Source organism: Neopsephotus bourkii, unplaced genomic scaffold (genome assembly GCF_033783945.1).
Source record: "Neopsephotus bourkii isolate Nb327-2 ecotype Australia unplaced genomic scaffold, CSIRO-AGI_Nbou_v1 NB_1654, whole genome shotgun sequence".
Taxonomy (NCBI): Eukaryota; Metazoa; Chordata; class Aves; order Psittaciformes; family Psittacidae; genus Neopsephotus; species Neopsephotus bourkii.
The window spans coordinates 359386-373398 of NW_026902128.1; the positions used below are offsets into that span (position 1 = coordinate 359386).

The 14013-nt window shown below is 49.5% G+C and overlaps 1 protein-coding gene across 8 annotated transcripts in view; it reads left to right on the forward strand.

The window, feature by feature from the left end:
• Positions 1-1029: 1029 nt before the first annotated feature.
• The window catches only part of TNIK (TRAF2 and NCK interacting kinase), a 162825-nt gene continuing 149841 nt past the window's right edge, over positions 1030-14013 (forward strand). For 6 of the 8 annotated variants that reach the window (XM_061374786.1, XM_061374788.1, XM_061374789.1 and 3 more), the window contains exon 1: positions 1031-1329. In XM_061374786.1, coding sequence (XP_061230770.1) covers positions 1273-1329 — 57 coding nt within the window. In that variant the 5' untranslated portion in view covers positions 1031-1272. Of the gene's footprint in view, positions 1330-14013 lie in introns of all 8 variants that reach the window. The other 2 variants (XM_061374793.1, XM_061374794.1) reach the window with 2 other exon arrangements.

Below are 14013 nucleotides of genomic sequence, written 5' to 3' on the forward strand. Positions count from 1 at the left end.
TTGATTGTTTTTGAAGCACATCTCCTATCAGAAAGTGTAAGAAAATCCCATCCGCCTGCCAATTGACTCATGTGTAGGGTTTCCGCTTCCCAGATCTGCATATTGTAAGCTCCTGACACAAGTTGATATTGTAAGTACAGCTTCCATACGGTTCTCTCAAAGGCAACAGATTTTTTTATACATATACATATATATATATATATATGGCACCTGGTTTGGCAGAAACCACATCTGAAAAAGGGAAATAGAGAAAATAGTAAAAGCTTAATCTACCTAGCTATTGCTGGCTTTGGAAGGGTTTTGGGCAATTGCAAAGACAGCATAAATATTTTATTCTGACTCAGAAACAGCATGAGAGTCGGTAGGGCTAGGCTGACTCCCGAGCATAGGGGCGACAGGTCATAAACCTGGGTCTGACACCTGGATTCACCCGGAGAAGGCGCATTTCCTGACCGGAGCATCCCGAGGCGCATTAAGCTGGGGCCGCTCCTTTCCCACCAAGCAGACCAGGCCCTGGCACTGACACTCCGGCCTGGTAGGGTTCGGGTTTAGCACCTGAGATTTGGTAGCTTTTCCCACCAGATCTGGCACGCACAACTGCTCCGGTATGGGGCAGGGGTCCGGCTGTTTCTGCCCGCTGTCAGGGGGGTCTGCACGCAGAACAAACCCCGCGGTGGGGCCTGCGAAGCGGCTCGCCGGGGCTGGAAGCCTGCAGGACGCGCAGGACGGCTCTCGCAGGCGTTGCCCTCGGCGCACCCGCGCATCCCCCCGGTGGGTGCGGTTGCCGCGGCTGCTCTCCCCAGGCCCAGACCCTCCTCACAAGGCAGGCGCAGGGGGGTAGAGGCCGGTACCCCTCTCCCGCCCTCAGAGAGGGAGCCGGGACGGGGCTGGGGCTATCGGCCACCGCAGGGCTCTGCCCGCCCCCCGCCCGCCCCCGCCCCCTGCTGGCGGGGGCCGGCACCGCCCCCGCCCCGTGCCACCGCCCCCTCCCCGCGCCGTGACAGACAGCTCCGGCGGCGCGCTCGGCCGGGGAGGCGGCGAGGCGATGCGCCGCCGCCGCCGCCGCCATCCCGGCGCAGCCCGCGGCGTGCCCTGCCTGCAGGCAGCCCGCGGCCGCCCCTAGCCGCGCTGCAGGCGGAAGGGCAGGGGCGGTGGCTTCTCCTTCCCGGCGCCCCGCATGAGGAGAGGCGTTAAATAGCGCCAGCGCCGCGGCGGCCGCCACCACTGCCCGCTCGGTGGCGGCGGGGCCGCCTGGCCGGCGGCGGCGGAAACATGGCGAGTGACTCCCCGGCGCGGAGCCTGGACGAGATCGACCTCTCGGCGCTGCGGGTGAGGCGCCGGTCCGGACCCGGGAGGATGCGGGAGTCACCCCCCCCCACACCCCAGTCCATCCATCCATCCATCCATCCGTCTGTTCATTCCCCGGTGCGGGGGTGCTGAGGCTAAAGGCGGGGGGGGGGGGAGGCGCGGGGCTGTGCATGTCCGTGCGCCGGCACGTATGTACATACCGAGGTACATAGGTCGCGCGCGTGCATGTGCGCGCGGGCAGCCGCGTGTACGCATGTGTGTGCATGGGCACAGGTACATGTGTGTGTGCGCCCGCGTGCGTGAACCGGCACGCGCGCCCGTGCGGGGCGGGTGGGGGTGCGCAGGTGCGTGTGTGCGCACACACACACACACACACACACATACATACATACACACACACATACATACACACGCACATACATACACACGCACATGTACACACATACACGCACACATACACGCACACACGCGCTCGCGGAGGAGCGGGTGCACGCGCGCGTGTGTATGTGCGGGCGCGCGGCTGCGACAGTCCCCCTCCCCCCTCCCGCCCCGCCCGTGTTCTCTGCGGGGCCGCCGGGCACGGGCACCGGCACCGGGAGGGGCGACACCGTCCCCGCAGGCTGGGCAGTGCGTGCGCCCCGGTCCTGCGCGCCGCAGCATGCACGGGCACACGGACTGTGGAGCCCTTAACCTCCGGCGTGCGGGGCTGCCCCCCCCAGGCCCGGGTTTCCCGCACCGGCGCGGCCCCCGCAGCCTCCGATCCATCTCCCGGTGTGCCCCTTCGCGCTGACTCCTCCTCACCCCCCTCTGAAAATGAAGCTCGTCGTGTACCCTTGAAATGTCGGGCTCGAATGTCGGGCTCGTCAAACGTGTCAGCCTCTGCGTGGGCTGTGGCCTGATGCTCCCCCCCCCCCGTTCTATTTTTCCTGTAACTTTCTTCCTTTTCTCCGGTTCTTCATCTTTCTGGTTGTAACAACAGCAGGTTGGTAGCGAGCATGGGGAGTCATTTAGAGAAGCAGCTTTTATTCGGGAGGTGACTGCAAGGCTGCTTCGTTCAACCTGCAGGCACAGATAAATAGATAAAATTGAGCAGAATCCCCTGAAGACTTGCACAAGTGTATTTTTAGAAATATTATTTGCTTCAGTGCAAGAAGGAGAAAAATTGTGTATTCACTTGCCCTACTTTCTTCCTGGTGAGTGTCTGGCTGATTAATGGTGTAAATGATTGCTCAGCAGTACACGGTATAGATGGGAATGGAGGGGAGGAAAACATCACCTTAAAAACAGACCTGGAGCTTGTTTCCCCAGTAGGTACCCTGGGAGAAAGGTTGCTGAGGCTGGTGGAGTTAATCCAGGAAAACATTATCATGGGGTGGAGTTGGTGGTGGGGGGGAGGGGCCTTCTGCTTCTCCCCTGCCCTCTGAAACCTGAAAATCAGATTTTTATATTTCATTTTAACATCTGTGTTGGGAAGTTTATTTGAAGTAGGGCACCATTTCTTCTTCAAACTGTATCCATACATCCTTAGTGGTTTGGTTTTCTTTTTTTTTTTTCTGTGTATTTGCGGCTTTTTAAATAGCAGTCTGCTCCAGATACAGTCAGGAGTTTGTTTTCACTGTAGGAGGAAATGTATATTCCTTCCCCCGCTCCCCCTGAGACCCATTGGCAGCGCCTGGTCTGCGAGCAGAGCAGTGTTGGTGTTACAGGGTAACCAGAGACGGGGGGACCTGAAATCCCGACTGACGTCGGGGTGGGAGTGCAAAGATGTGTACCCTGCCCAGCTGTGTCTGCCCTGGCAGGACCCTGGGGATAGCACGGTGCCTCTGCCACTTGGACCTCAGCCCCTCTCAACGGGAGAGATCTGCTACAGTGCTTTCCTGTAAATGATGAGAGATGTGTTGGTTTGTAAGTGAGACAAGAATAGGAGCTTAATTTGCCAAGGAATAGATCTTCTTCTAAACTGAGCTCTTTTAGCACTTAGAATAATTGTTAAAGGTCATAAATTCAGCAGATAGGGCAAGAAGCGTGAATCATTCTGTGGGGTCTGAATCAGAAATCAATAGTAAATTTGCTGCCTGAGCATAAAACATGGCAGGGAGGAGTAATTCCCCAAGCTGTGCAAAATTCCATTTATTAGAAGTGTCACGGCTGCGGGTTTGTAGATGGGTCTGGATGGAGGAGATGCTGCTCTTGTGCCTATGTCTTTGAAGGGGTGAGGGAAATGCTGGGAGCCAGGTGATGACTCAAAATCTGGCTGAGGAGATGATTTGTTCTCAGCAGCAGGGAAAGGAAACGCTTGGGCCACTTATCTCCAAGTTTGAGTCACTGAAATGTTCCAGGAGGCTGGGTTTTATGAACAACAAGCCAATGCATATAAAAAAGGTGGACCTTTGACTGCCAGTTCACCCTGTCCTTTGCTTTGGCTTCTCTACTCCTCTCACAGGGGGAGAAGGTGGGTTTGCAGGACCAGGCTCTGCTCTGCTTTTCAAGGCTGAGTGTGGCTTGGCACAAGTACAGCCCTGCACACCATCATTCATCTGGCTTGCCTCTACCCACTAGTTTACAGGGTAGGATTTGTAGAGCTGAGCTTAAAGGTAACATAGGAGGTAGTAGAAGCTTCTGTTCTTGCCACACCAGAGTTTACCTTGACCACACAGTCAGGCTCCACCATAGCAGTGCATGTGTTTGACATGCTGGTGGCTGTGACAGGAACAAAGCACTGAATTCTGATTAAAATGCACGGCCTGGTGCATCGAGTAAGCGCACTAGGGGCTGGCTCCTGCCTTCTTTGCGACGTGTTTCTATCTATCATTGTTCACCGTGCGCGCTGCCATGGTACCCAGATGTCCCTGTGTCAGTGCAGAGGGCTAAGAGGAAGGGATGGGGTGAAACCTTCAACATCAGAGGATTCTCGAAATGGAGATGTGCTGGTGGTGGTGCTGGTAATGAGTACTGTTAATGTTGCAGAAAACTGTAATTTAAAATGATGAGGCCATTGAACAGGTAGTGCTGCATATTATACTGACAAGGGGGTAAGATAAACTACATTGTAATGTTCTTTTGTGTGGGCAAGGACATATTTTTGCTAGTCCACTCAGCACGTTTAATAGCTGGGTGACCTGGCAGTGCTATTAGTAGAATAATGATTAACAGGGGGATTCGCACAGGCCGTTGACAGCCGTGTTTGAGGAGCAGATTTTTGCAATAAAATAAGAGCAAGCAAATGTGAGGAGGGATGCAGTGGGCCGTGCTCTCTGGTAAATGCACAGCTGATCTCTGTAGGAGAATAAGCAGAAAGATGGGGCTGGCTTTGGGGTGGGTTTTTTTGTCTCAGTTAATGCAAGAGCTTGTCAGCTCTTGCTGAAGGCAGTGGCCTTGATCCTTGATTCTAAAATATTCAGGTCAATAGCTTTTCCTCTGCTGTATCCATCTGCAGGGCTGGGCCTCTGGCTGATGTTCCAGCAGTGACAGCAGGCTCTTCTGCAGCAACTGGCACAGCTGGGTTCTTTGGGGTGCTTTGCAAGGTGTATGTGGGGTGACGAAAGCTCTCTGGGAGGAAAGCCTTTCTCAAGGGGATGATAACCCCTGGGGTAGAGCCAGTGTGGGGCAAGCAACCCCCCTGCACACAAGCCTGGCAAGGTTCATGTTAGTTGTACGGCTTGACTGAGGGTTTCCTGCAAGCATGGGAGTTTAAAAGCAGCCTTTTTTAGGGAAGGAGCAATTGTTTTCTTCGTGTACCTGGATGTTGCTTTTGTTTTGAGCTCATTAACAAAACCCAGGCTTTTGTTATTTACTTTAGGAAAGTGCTGAGCTTGCACTCTGTGGAACACGAATCCTAAAATTGTTAGTTGTTTTGGAGTCTTTAACGCTCAGGCTTGGAGAGGAGACAGCACAGAATTAAGGAGCCGGTGGGTATTAGCTGTTGCTGGGAAGAATTGGATGAAATCCAAAAATGTCACTACTCTTCCTTTAGCTTTGCTTTGTATAGGAGTGAAGTTTCAGTGGCCATTTGTTTGCATTAGTTGATCACTGTCAATGAAGATAAAAGCTCTCGTATTAAAAAACCTTACAAAAACAAACATGCTGGCATTGTCTTGTTTCCAGAACTTCATCAGTTTATGGCATATTTCAGCATCATTAAAGATTTAGAAGATGTTCTAATGGGGGGATAAGCACTGAAAGCCTCCACTCAGGAGCATTATCCTCATAGCATTATGTTAGATTTCTTTTTCCAGCACCTTTTAAAAAACTCTCTAGGCCAACATAAATTGGGCTGCTTTTGCAAAGGTCGCCTTCTTCCTAAATAGCAAAAGGAGCTAGAGGTAACTTCTGAAGATTTAAAAAAGCTGTGTTTTACATGATACGCTACCATGCAATATTTGGGGCGTATCTTCAACATATATAGCCATAATTCCTGAGGATAGAGACTCTCGGAGGTCTTCCATCAGAGATTTCATCTGCCCTCTTCCAGTTGATTCAGTGCATGTGTAAGCTATGGACCATGACTGTGTCCATGTATATTTTTGAGCCTTTTTTTTTTCACTGTAAACCTTGGCAGCACAAATCTGTCTCTGAATCATCCCAAAGGGATGCCACTGCGCCACTCTAACCTCTTGGGTTTTTTTTTCCAGCCTTTCACTTCCATTCCTTGAGTGAGGAGTGCAGGTACTGGTGCATACATTTATCTTTTACACATGTGTGCATATTCTGTGTGTGTGCTCATGAAAAGAAACAAGGCTGTCTTCTGTCTAAGCCTTTTGCGTGGTTAATTTTAATTGTTGGGGTTTTTTTTTCCCCACCTTTTGGAGGCATGCAGCCCAGATGCTGCTCTTCTGCAGTTTTCTATGCGTCCTTCAGCACTGGTGCTGTGGTTACTCTTCCTCATCTTTGGAGATCTTCCACAATGTGAAATCGTAGGGTGTTTTTAAATCCACAGAGAGAATGTTCTTACTGGTGTTCCTGTGCTGGGCAGCCATAAAAATGAGTAATTTGGAGTGAATTTGTACAAACAATGTTCTTGAGCAGGTTGAGGTTTGAGCACGAGCGTTTTGTTTCACTGAGGTTTGAAGCAAAGAAAGAGTGTTTTGTTGGTGTGCATATTTAAAATAAAGCATCTGCTTTCTAAGCTATGCAAGAAGGAGTAGTTAGAGGAAGCTTTTATCCTTGATACATACTTTTTATCTGCCAGGCTCTAGTAGAGGTACTGGTACAGTTCGTATGGGGTAAGGGGGAAAAGTTTCCATTTGATCTGCATGTAAATCTTCACAAATGAATCTCCAGCTAAGGAATAGGTAGGTGTCCTTGGAAGTCATCATTCATGTAGGGCCAGATCACGTGGAAGCAGCTATCACCTCCTGGGCTCAGGCTCTGAGCTGATCCCTGCAAACCCTTGCCTGACTCCTAATGCACCCTCAGTCACTTTGTAAGAGTACTTAGAGGCATCAGCGGGAGTTCTCTGTCTCTGCCCTGCAGACCAAGGACAGAGTATTGATCCCTGTCTCCTTTCTTCATGCCTCAAATATAAATGTGGAAAATCCTGTTAGATTTCTCATGCTTCCCCCCAGTAAGAAGCTACCCACAGGCAAAAGGATAAACTGCAATGGAGGACCAGCATTGCTAAAAGGTGTTTGTGTCTTGAGGTGGGGAGGATGGAGCTGGGATGGGTTCAGGACCTACGTCCTGAAGGCAGCTTCTCATCCAAGGGTATCTGGGGAGCATATGTGCCCTATTCCACATGCCAGCTGCCGAAGAGACCAGGAGCATTGTGGGGTGAAGGGCAGACACAGGGCAGAGCTGTGCTGGGAGGGGCTTTGGCTGACTCTTCCCACCAGCGGCTGTTTTGACTCTGGCTGCTCTGCAGGTGTCCTGCTGTCCTGTGGGAAGCATAGAGCCTCTATCATGTGAGATTTTCATTTACTGATGCTCAGGCATCTTCTTTGTTAACCTTTCATGCAGCCATTAGAGCAAGCTGTGGGTCGAAAACCACTAGTCTAAGTCATCGATAGCTCCATTAAATGGGAGGTTGTATTTCCCACTAATAAAGCCAATAGCTTTGATTTCCTTCCCCACCATGTCCTCTCCTTCTCTTCCCTGTTGTCACTTTGAACTGTGGCTGCACATTGAGACCAATGGGCTGTCTGCTCTGGACTCAGGAAAACAATTTAATAAGTGTGATGTTCTTTGTGTAAATTGCTTTAGATTTCTAAGGGGGATATTCTAAGAAACGTGGTCCTAGGGAAGCAGAGTCTCGCCTTCTCTGTTCCCCCTCCATAGTGGTTTCCCAGTGAGGGGGCAGTCATCCCTTTCCCACAGAGGGACGAGGATACTCAGCATGTAGGGCCTCAGCCCTCGGTTGCTCCTGCAATGGCATGTTAGTGAAAAGAGAGGAAAACCCACCAAGGTTGGAAAACACTGATAAGAAGTTGGAACTTGGTTATGTCTCTCTGCACGCCTGATTTTGTTTTGTTATGGCAAATCGGAGAACCTTTCTCCCCTTTAATCAAGAATGTTGCTTTTCCGTGTTAATTTTCTGCAGCGCTTGCTAGAAGTTCAAGGTTGCATGTTCATGGTAAATAATGGATGATTGTAATCAGGCAGGCAGCCCTGGAGTATCCAAATGCACCTTGCGTGGCTGAGAACTGACATTTCCTCCTTCCATCCTAAGTGAGCAAACTGTGTGTACTGCCCTGTGCTCAGCTGCAGAGTTACCCCGAGTGCAGCAGAAGGCATGCACTTTGCTCTGCTGCAGATAACCAACCCTCCTCTGCTACAGAAACCCCATTAGATGATAATGGCTTCGTGCAAACATCACTCTCTTGCCAGTGAGACCTGAGCGGCTGATGTGCTCCCATCCTTCCTACATACACGCTCAGGCTGAAAACAGCTGTGGCCTCTGGCAAGCACAGTAGCTGCTTAGTTTGTGCAGCGGGCTGTGAACAGTGAGTTGTGCTTCTGAGTAAAGCTTTAGCAGTAAGAGTTTAACATGCTCTTGGTTTTAAGCGCTGTTGCTGCAGCGAGGGTGGGTGGATGGGTTTCTGTTCACGTGAGTGAATGTGTGGTTTTCAGCTTCAGAGTGCGTGAAACCTTTTGTTACAGTTTTTGCTTGCTTCCTCCAGCAGTGGCATTTTGCAGTGTAAAAAAGAATTGTTCTGAAAGCAACACTTCTTAGAAGCCTAGGATGTATATTCCTTTATAAAGTAACAGGGAATCAAATTTAATTTAGGTGGCTGACACTTCTTCCCCCCTTTCTTATAAGTATTCTCTTTGCTCCTAATTTTGTAACTCAGCAGGAAAAAGCCTACTGCCAGCTGAGTCATGTGTTTGGTGCATGGCAGAAGTGACTGTTTGGGACCATGACCTTAATCTGCAGGATGGTAACTTTAGGATGCATTGGAGGTGGCAGAGCCTTTTCCAAGGAAGAGATCGCACAGCTTGAATCTAATAAAATGTGCCTAATAATTGCTGCAGCGTGCTACAGAAAGACAAGAGATCAAAGCTTTGAAGGCTTTTATTTTCATAATTTGTGGGTCACATCCTTGCAGGACTAATTGGGTACTGCTTGATGTCCAGGCAACAATAGAAATCTCCCTGTAAATCAGCATATATTTGCTTCTTCCTTTTTGTCTCGTGCACAAGCATAAAAGCTTAGTGTGATTTTGAGATAAACTAGCAAAAGTGGAGGCACAGATCTCTTCCCTCCCTCACTGCTGTCTTAGGTGTATTTCTCTTTGGGCCATATAGATGATACAGCACCCACAACAACTGCATTTATCTGGTAGCTGGTGGTCCTTCTAATGCTGGTGGTCCAGGAGCACTAGGCCTGCTGGTTATTGCCTGCCATGCTTCTGCTGACTAAAGCATGAACCAAGATGAGACTGGAGAACAAACTTTGGTGCAGTCTGTAGGATCTCCTTGGTTGTGGCTCACTAGTCATGATACCCAAGTGGTGTCTCAGCTTTGCAGGTGGCCACCCCCAAAATGCAGCAAGTCAGATATGCTATGTTTTGTGAAGGCACTTAGAAAGTTCTTTTATTTTTTTAATATATATATATAAATATACATAACACATATATAAAAATATATATTAAAAGTAAGTGTGGATCTAACCATTCCCTCTGGAGTGTAGTAGGACAGCATGCGGGCTTAACGTGTGCCTATGAAAGGCACAGCCTGTGTTGCTATACCTGGCACACAGACCTTCAAAACACAGGACAAAATATTCTGAGCTCCTTACTTATTGAATTACCTATAGACCTTTTACTGTACATGAAGTCTGGCTGACAAGAAAGAGACATCGCCCTTAAACTTGTGGGTTTTGTGTTATGTCCTCCCACTGAATATTCGTGGTAGGTATTTGTGGGGATCTTCTTTCTCATGTCTGCAGATACCACCATTTAGGGAGGAAAGAAGGACGGGTATGCAAGGAAACAGTGTTTCTGGAGCAAAACCAAAGGCCAGGCAATAAAATTAAACAGGATTTAAATACATTTTCTGGCGATGCAGACAGGCTGTCTTCATTGCAATAAATCTCCAGGCTGTATGTATTGATTGGCTTCAGTAAACAGTGCAGTGACTCTCTTCTTCCTATTGCTAATCTGTGGGGATCAATGCGTTAGTATGGCTGAAGAGTCTGTAATGCCTAAATGGGATTCCAGTAGTGAGAGCAGTTTACTGATGCTGTCCAAAGTGAACCTTACAGCCAGCATGACTGTGCTTGACTGCTATAAATACAAACACAGAGTGCTCCACTGGTGATCAGGCTGGTAATGACAGTGTTTTCTAATGGGCAGAGCCATGTTCTGTGAACCAAGTGCTCTGCAGTGACAGTGCTGGGCCCTGACAGGGATCCTGTCTTCTCCTGGGTCACTGGGTAGGAGCTGTGATGGGTACATTGTGTGGGGGTTGCTGAAGGGAGCAGGAATCAGGAGACCTGATCAGGAACCTGGAGTCCTCTTAAAATGTAGGACTGCTTGGCTAGAAAATGGCTGGAAAAGCCTATTTTTTTAGCTGCCTTGCTCATGGTTTGTAATAGTGTCTTTAATGTCCATGTGTCGCTGGGCATAGTTCGAATGGATTTTGTTTGTTAGGCTTTGTACCTGCTCTTGGAGGTGATGGTGTGGTTTGGCAGACTGAAGGTGGTTGTGTTTGATAACTGGGCAGGCTCCAGATCCTTGGAAGGTTGTCATGATAAAGTGTGAAGAGAGCAGGAAGGTGGCAGGGACAACAGTTTGTTGTCCCTGTGGAGCAGCAGTGGGAGGACAGGTGGAGAGGTGCTTTACCTATTAGATGGTATAGGTAAAAACCAGTTCAGAAGGCTTCCCATTGCCATCCCCATGTTTTGAGACAACATGTAACTACACCACAGTGGAAGAGTTCTTTCCAGAGGTAGTTTGGGCCATAAGGTGAAATGCCAGGTTGCTCTGGAGACAGTGGATGGAAAGATAAGATGGAGCAGATGTAGAATTAGCATAACAATATACCTTTAATTCAACTTGAAGGAAATAATTGAAGACTAATTGTCACTTATGATGGTGACCTCTGCCAAGATGACTCATGCTGCAATATAATATGAGTCACTTGTTAATGATGGCCTGTTACGGAGAAAGTGCCAAATCCTTGTAACTTCTTCATTGTGCGATATAAAAGCGAGGATGAAGAAGGGTGTTCAGGGTATTGTTGCCTAAAAATAGGCAATACATAAGAGTGCTGAAGCACCTTTACTTGGCTCTAGCATGAAAAGGCAAAGGCCCTGAGCAGAAGTACTACTTCTTCTTTGGCCTTGGTTTAAAGGTGCCACATGACACACCTTGTGCCTTTCCTTTCCAGCCTTCTGCACTCATGTGGTGCTGCCCAAGCATGAGGACATTGGTAGCTCTTCTTCCTGCCAGATGGCACAACTGCCTGCAGGGTGCTGGTGGGAGGGAGGTGGGTAGGTGTGAAGTTGTGTGACGAGTGTGGAAAACCATGGCCATCTTTACAAAGGCTGCTGGGCAAGGGCTTAGCGTGGGGAGGGAGGTCTTGGGGGTCAGCCTGATTGATGGGAGAGCCCAGAAGTAGCAACAGGATCCTTGGTGGGAAGGTCCTTATGTGCCACTGATGGGGAGACCTGGGCTGGAGACCTGCAGTTAGGGGTCTGTGGCTGTGTCTTCTCCTGCAGTGATAGCTCTGCCAGGCACAGTCTCTCCATGAACTCCTCACTTCTGATATCTGCAGGTGAGGTGCAGGATGAGGTCTTTATGGCTATAAGGAGCCTCTGGTGCTCCTGCAGCAACTCACTTGTTAATCATCTACTTGCTGTCTTAACTGCTTCCATGTATTGAACTAGTATTTTTCCTTAATAAATGAGGTTTTGCAATCCACAGAAAGCAAGAATCTGGTGTGAAGGTGCTTGTGACCAGGGGCAGGAGCTCACCAAGAAGGGATAGGTAGACTAGCTCCTGGGGTCAACCTGGGTGTTGGTGCCCCAGGCGTGCTCTTCTCTGCCCTTTCGCGCAGCAGAGAGGTAAGAGGAAGGTATGGCAGAGGGACATCTTGCTCCTGGGAAAGGGTTTCTAACTTGTCAAAAGGCTGATGATTTTGTCTGTGGTCGTGAATTCCTGTGAAGTTCAGAAGTTGAGGGGGGAGTATTTTGTTCCTAGGTCTCGTCACTGTAAAGAAGTATGGGAGAGGAAAAAAAAATGCCTTTCTGAAAGATTATAATCCAAAGGGCAAGTAGACTCCAAATATCTTACTGAAATTTCAGAAGAAAAAGTGGTGATAAATCACATAGAATCACAGAATGGGTTAGGTTGGAAGGGGCCTTAAAGATCATCCAGTTCCAACCCCCTGCTGTAGGCAGGGACAGCTTCCCCTAGAGCAGGTTGCTCAAATCCCTGTCCAACCTGGCCTTGGACACTGCCAGGGATGGGCAGCCAGCTTCTCTGGACAACCTGTGCCAGTGTCTCACCACCCTCACAGGGAAGAACTTTTACCTAGTCTATCTAATCTAAACCTACCCTCTTCCAGCTTAAAGCCATTCCCCGTTGTCCTGTCACTACAGGCCCTTGTAGACAGTCCCTCTCCAGATTTCTTATTGGCCCCTTTAGGCACTGGAAGGCTGTGCCAAGGTCTCTCCAGAGCCTTCACTTCTCTAGGCTGAACAATATGCGAGGCCTCACCTTCTTTCTTCCCCAAGTGATGCAGCACAGCAGCTGGAGATACCCACGGTGCTTCTGCCACACTTTCATTTTTTGGGCAAGAAGCTGTCTACCTCCACTCTCACTCATTTTTGCCATCTGCTTCTACAAGGTGTGTTTTGCCCTATGGACCTTGCCTGTTTGCAGTCCAGACTGAGCTACCAGATCCTGCTGCCTTGTGCAGCACTGGTAAGGTCCTCAAGGAAATAGGAGGGTGGTGATGAAGGGCTGTGGAGGAAGGTTCAGGCTTGAAGGGGTGGATCTGAAGGAGGAAAGCTTTGCACACAGATGTTGCTGTCAAGGTGATTTGAAGCAGCTAGAGGACAACGAATGTACAAGTGGTTGCATTGCAGGAAATTTATGTGTAGAACCTTAGGAGTAGATCTCTGAGGGATGGAGGAACATCTCTTCCTGAGAGTTGGGTGGGGAATAACTTGATGAAATATAACAAGGGAAAGTGTAGGGTCCTGCACCTGTTCAGGAACAACCCCAGGTTCCAGTATAGGTTAGGGAGCGACCTGTTAGAGAGCAGTGTAGGGGAGAGGGACCTGGGGGTCCTAGTGGACGACAGGGTGACCATGAGCTGACACTGTACCCTTGTGGCCAAGAAGGCCAATGGCATCCTGGGGTGTATTAGAAGGGGGTGGTTAGTAGGTCGAGAGAGGTTCTCCTTCCCCTCTACTCTGCCCTAGTGAGACCTCATCTGGAATATTGTGTCCAGTTCTGGGCCCCTCAGTTCAAGAAGGACAGGGACCTGCTGGAGAGAGTCCAGCGCAGGGCAACTAAGATGATTAAGGGAGTGGAGCATCTCCCTTATGAGGAGAGGCTGAGGGAGCTGGGTCTCTATAGTTTGGAGAAGAGGAGATTGAGGGGTGACCTTATTAGTGTATATAAATATATAAAGGGGGAGTGTCACGAGGATGGAGCCAGGCTCTTCTCAGTGGCAAACAATGATAGGACAAGGGGTAATGGGTACAAACTGGAACACAAGAGGTTCCCCTTAAACTTGAGAAGAAACTTCTTCTCAGTGAGGGTGACAGAACACTGGAACAGGCTGCCCAGGGAGGTTGTGGAGTCTCCTTCTCTGGAGACATTCAAAACCCACCTGGACACGTTCCTGTGTAACCTTATCTAGGTGTTCCTGCTCCGGCAGGGGGATTGGACTAGATGATCTTTTGAGGTCCCTTCCAATCTCTAACATACTGTGAAAAAAACTGCCAGCACAGTGGACCCCTATCTTCTATGCATCCCGGGTGCTATCTGCTCCTGGGGTGATCTCCTCACTGGCCCTTAGACCTGGCAGTGGCGTCAGAGGACCATAGTCTCTTTGCCATGAGTGGAATTGTGGTTTTTGTGCTGGGGTAGAGTACTACAAAGATGGCTGGGCTGCCCCTCCATCACGTCTTCCACACATTCAGACCTGGGAAGGCCAAATGTTCTTTCCATGGAGGCCTGTGTTTCCAAGGTGTACCAGCTGACATCCTTTGATGTGGATGCTTTTACATCAGTGGATGGAGTAAAAACATTACAC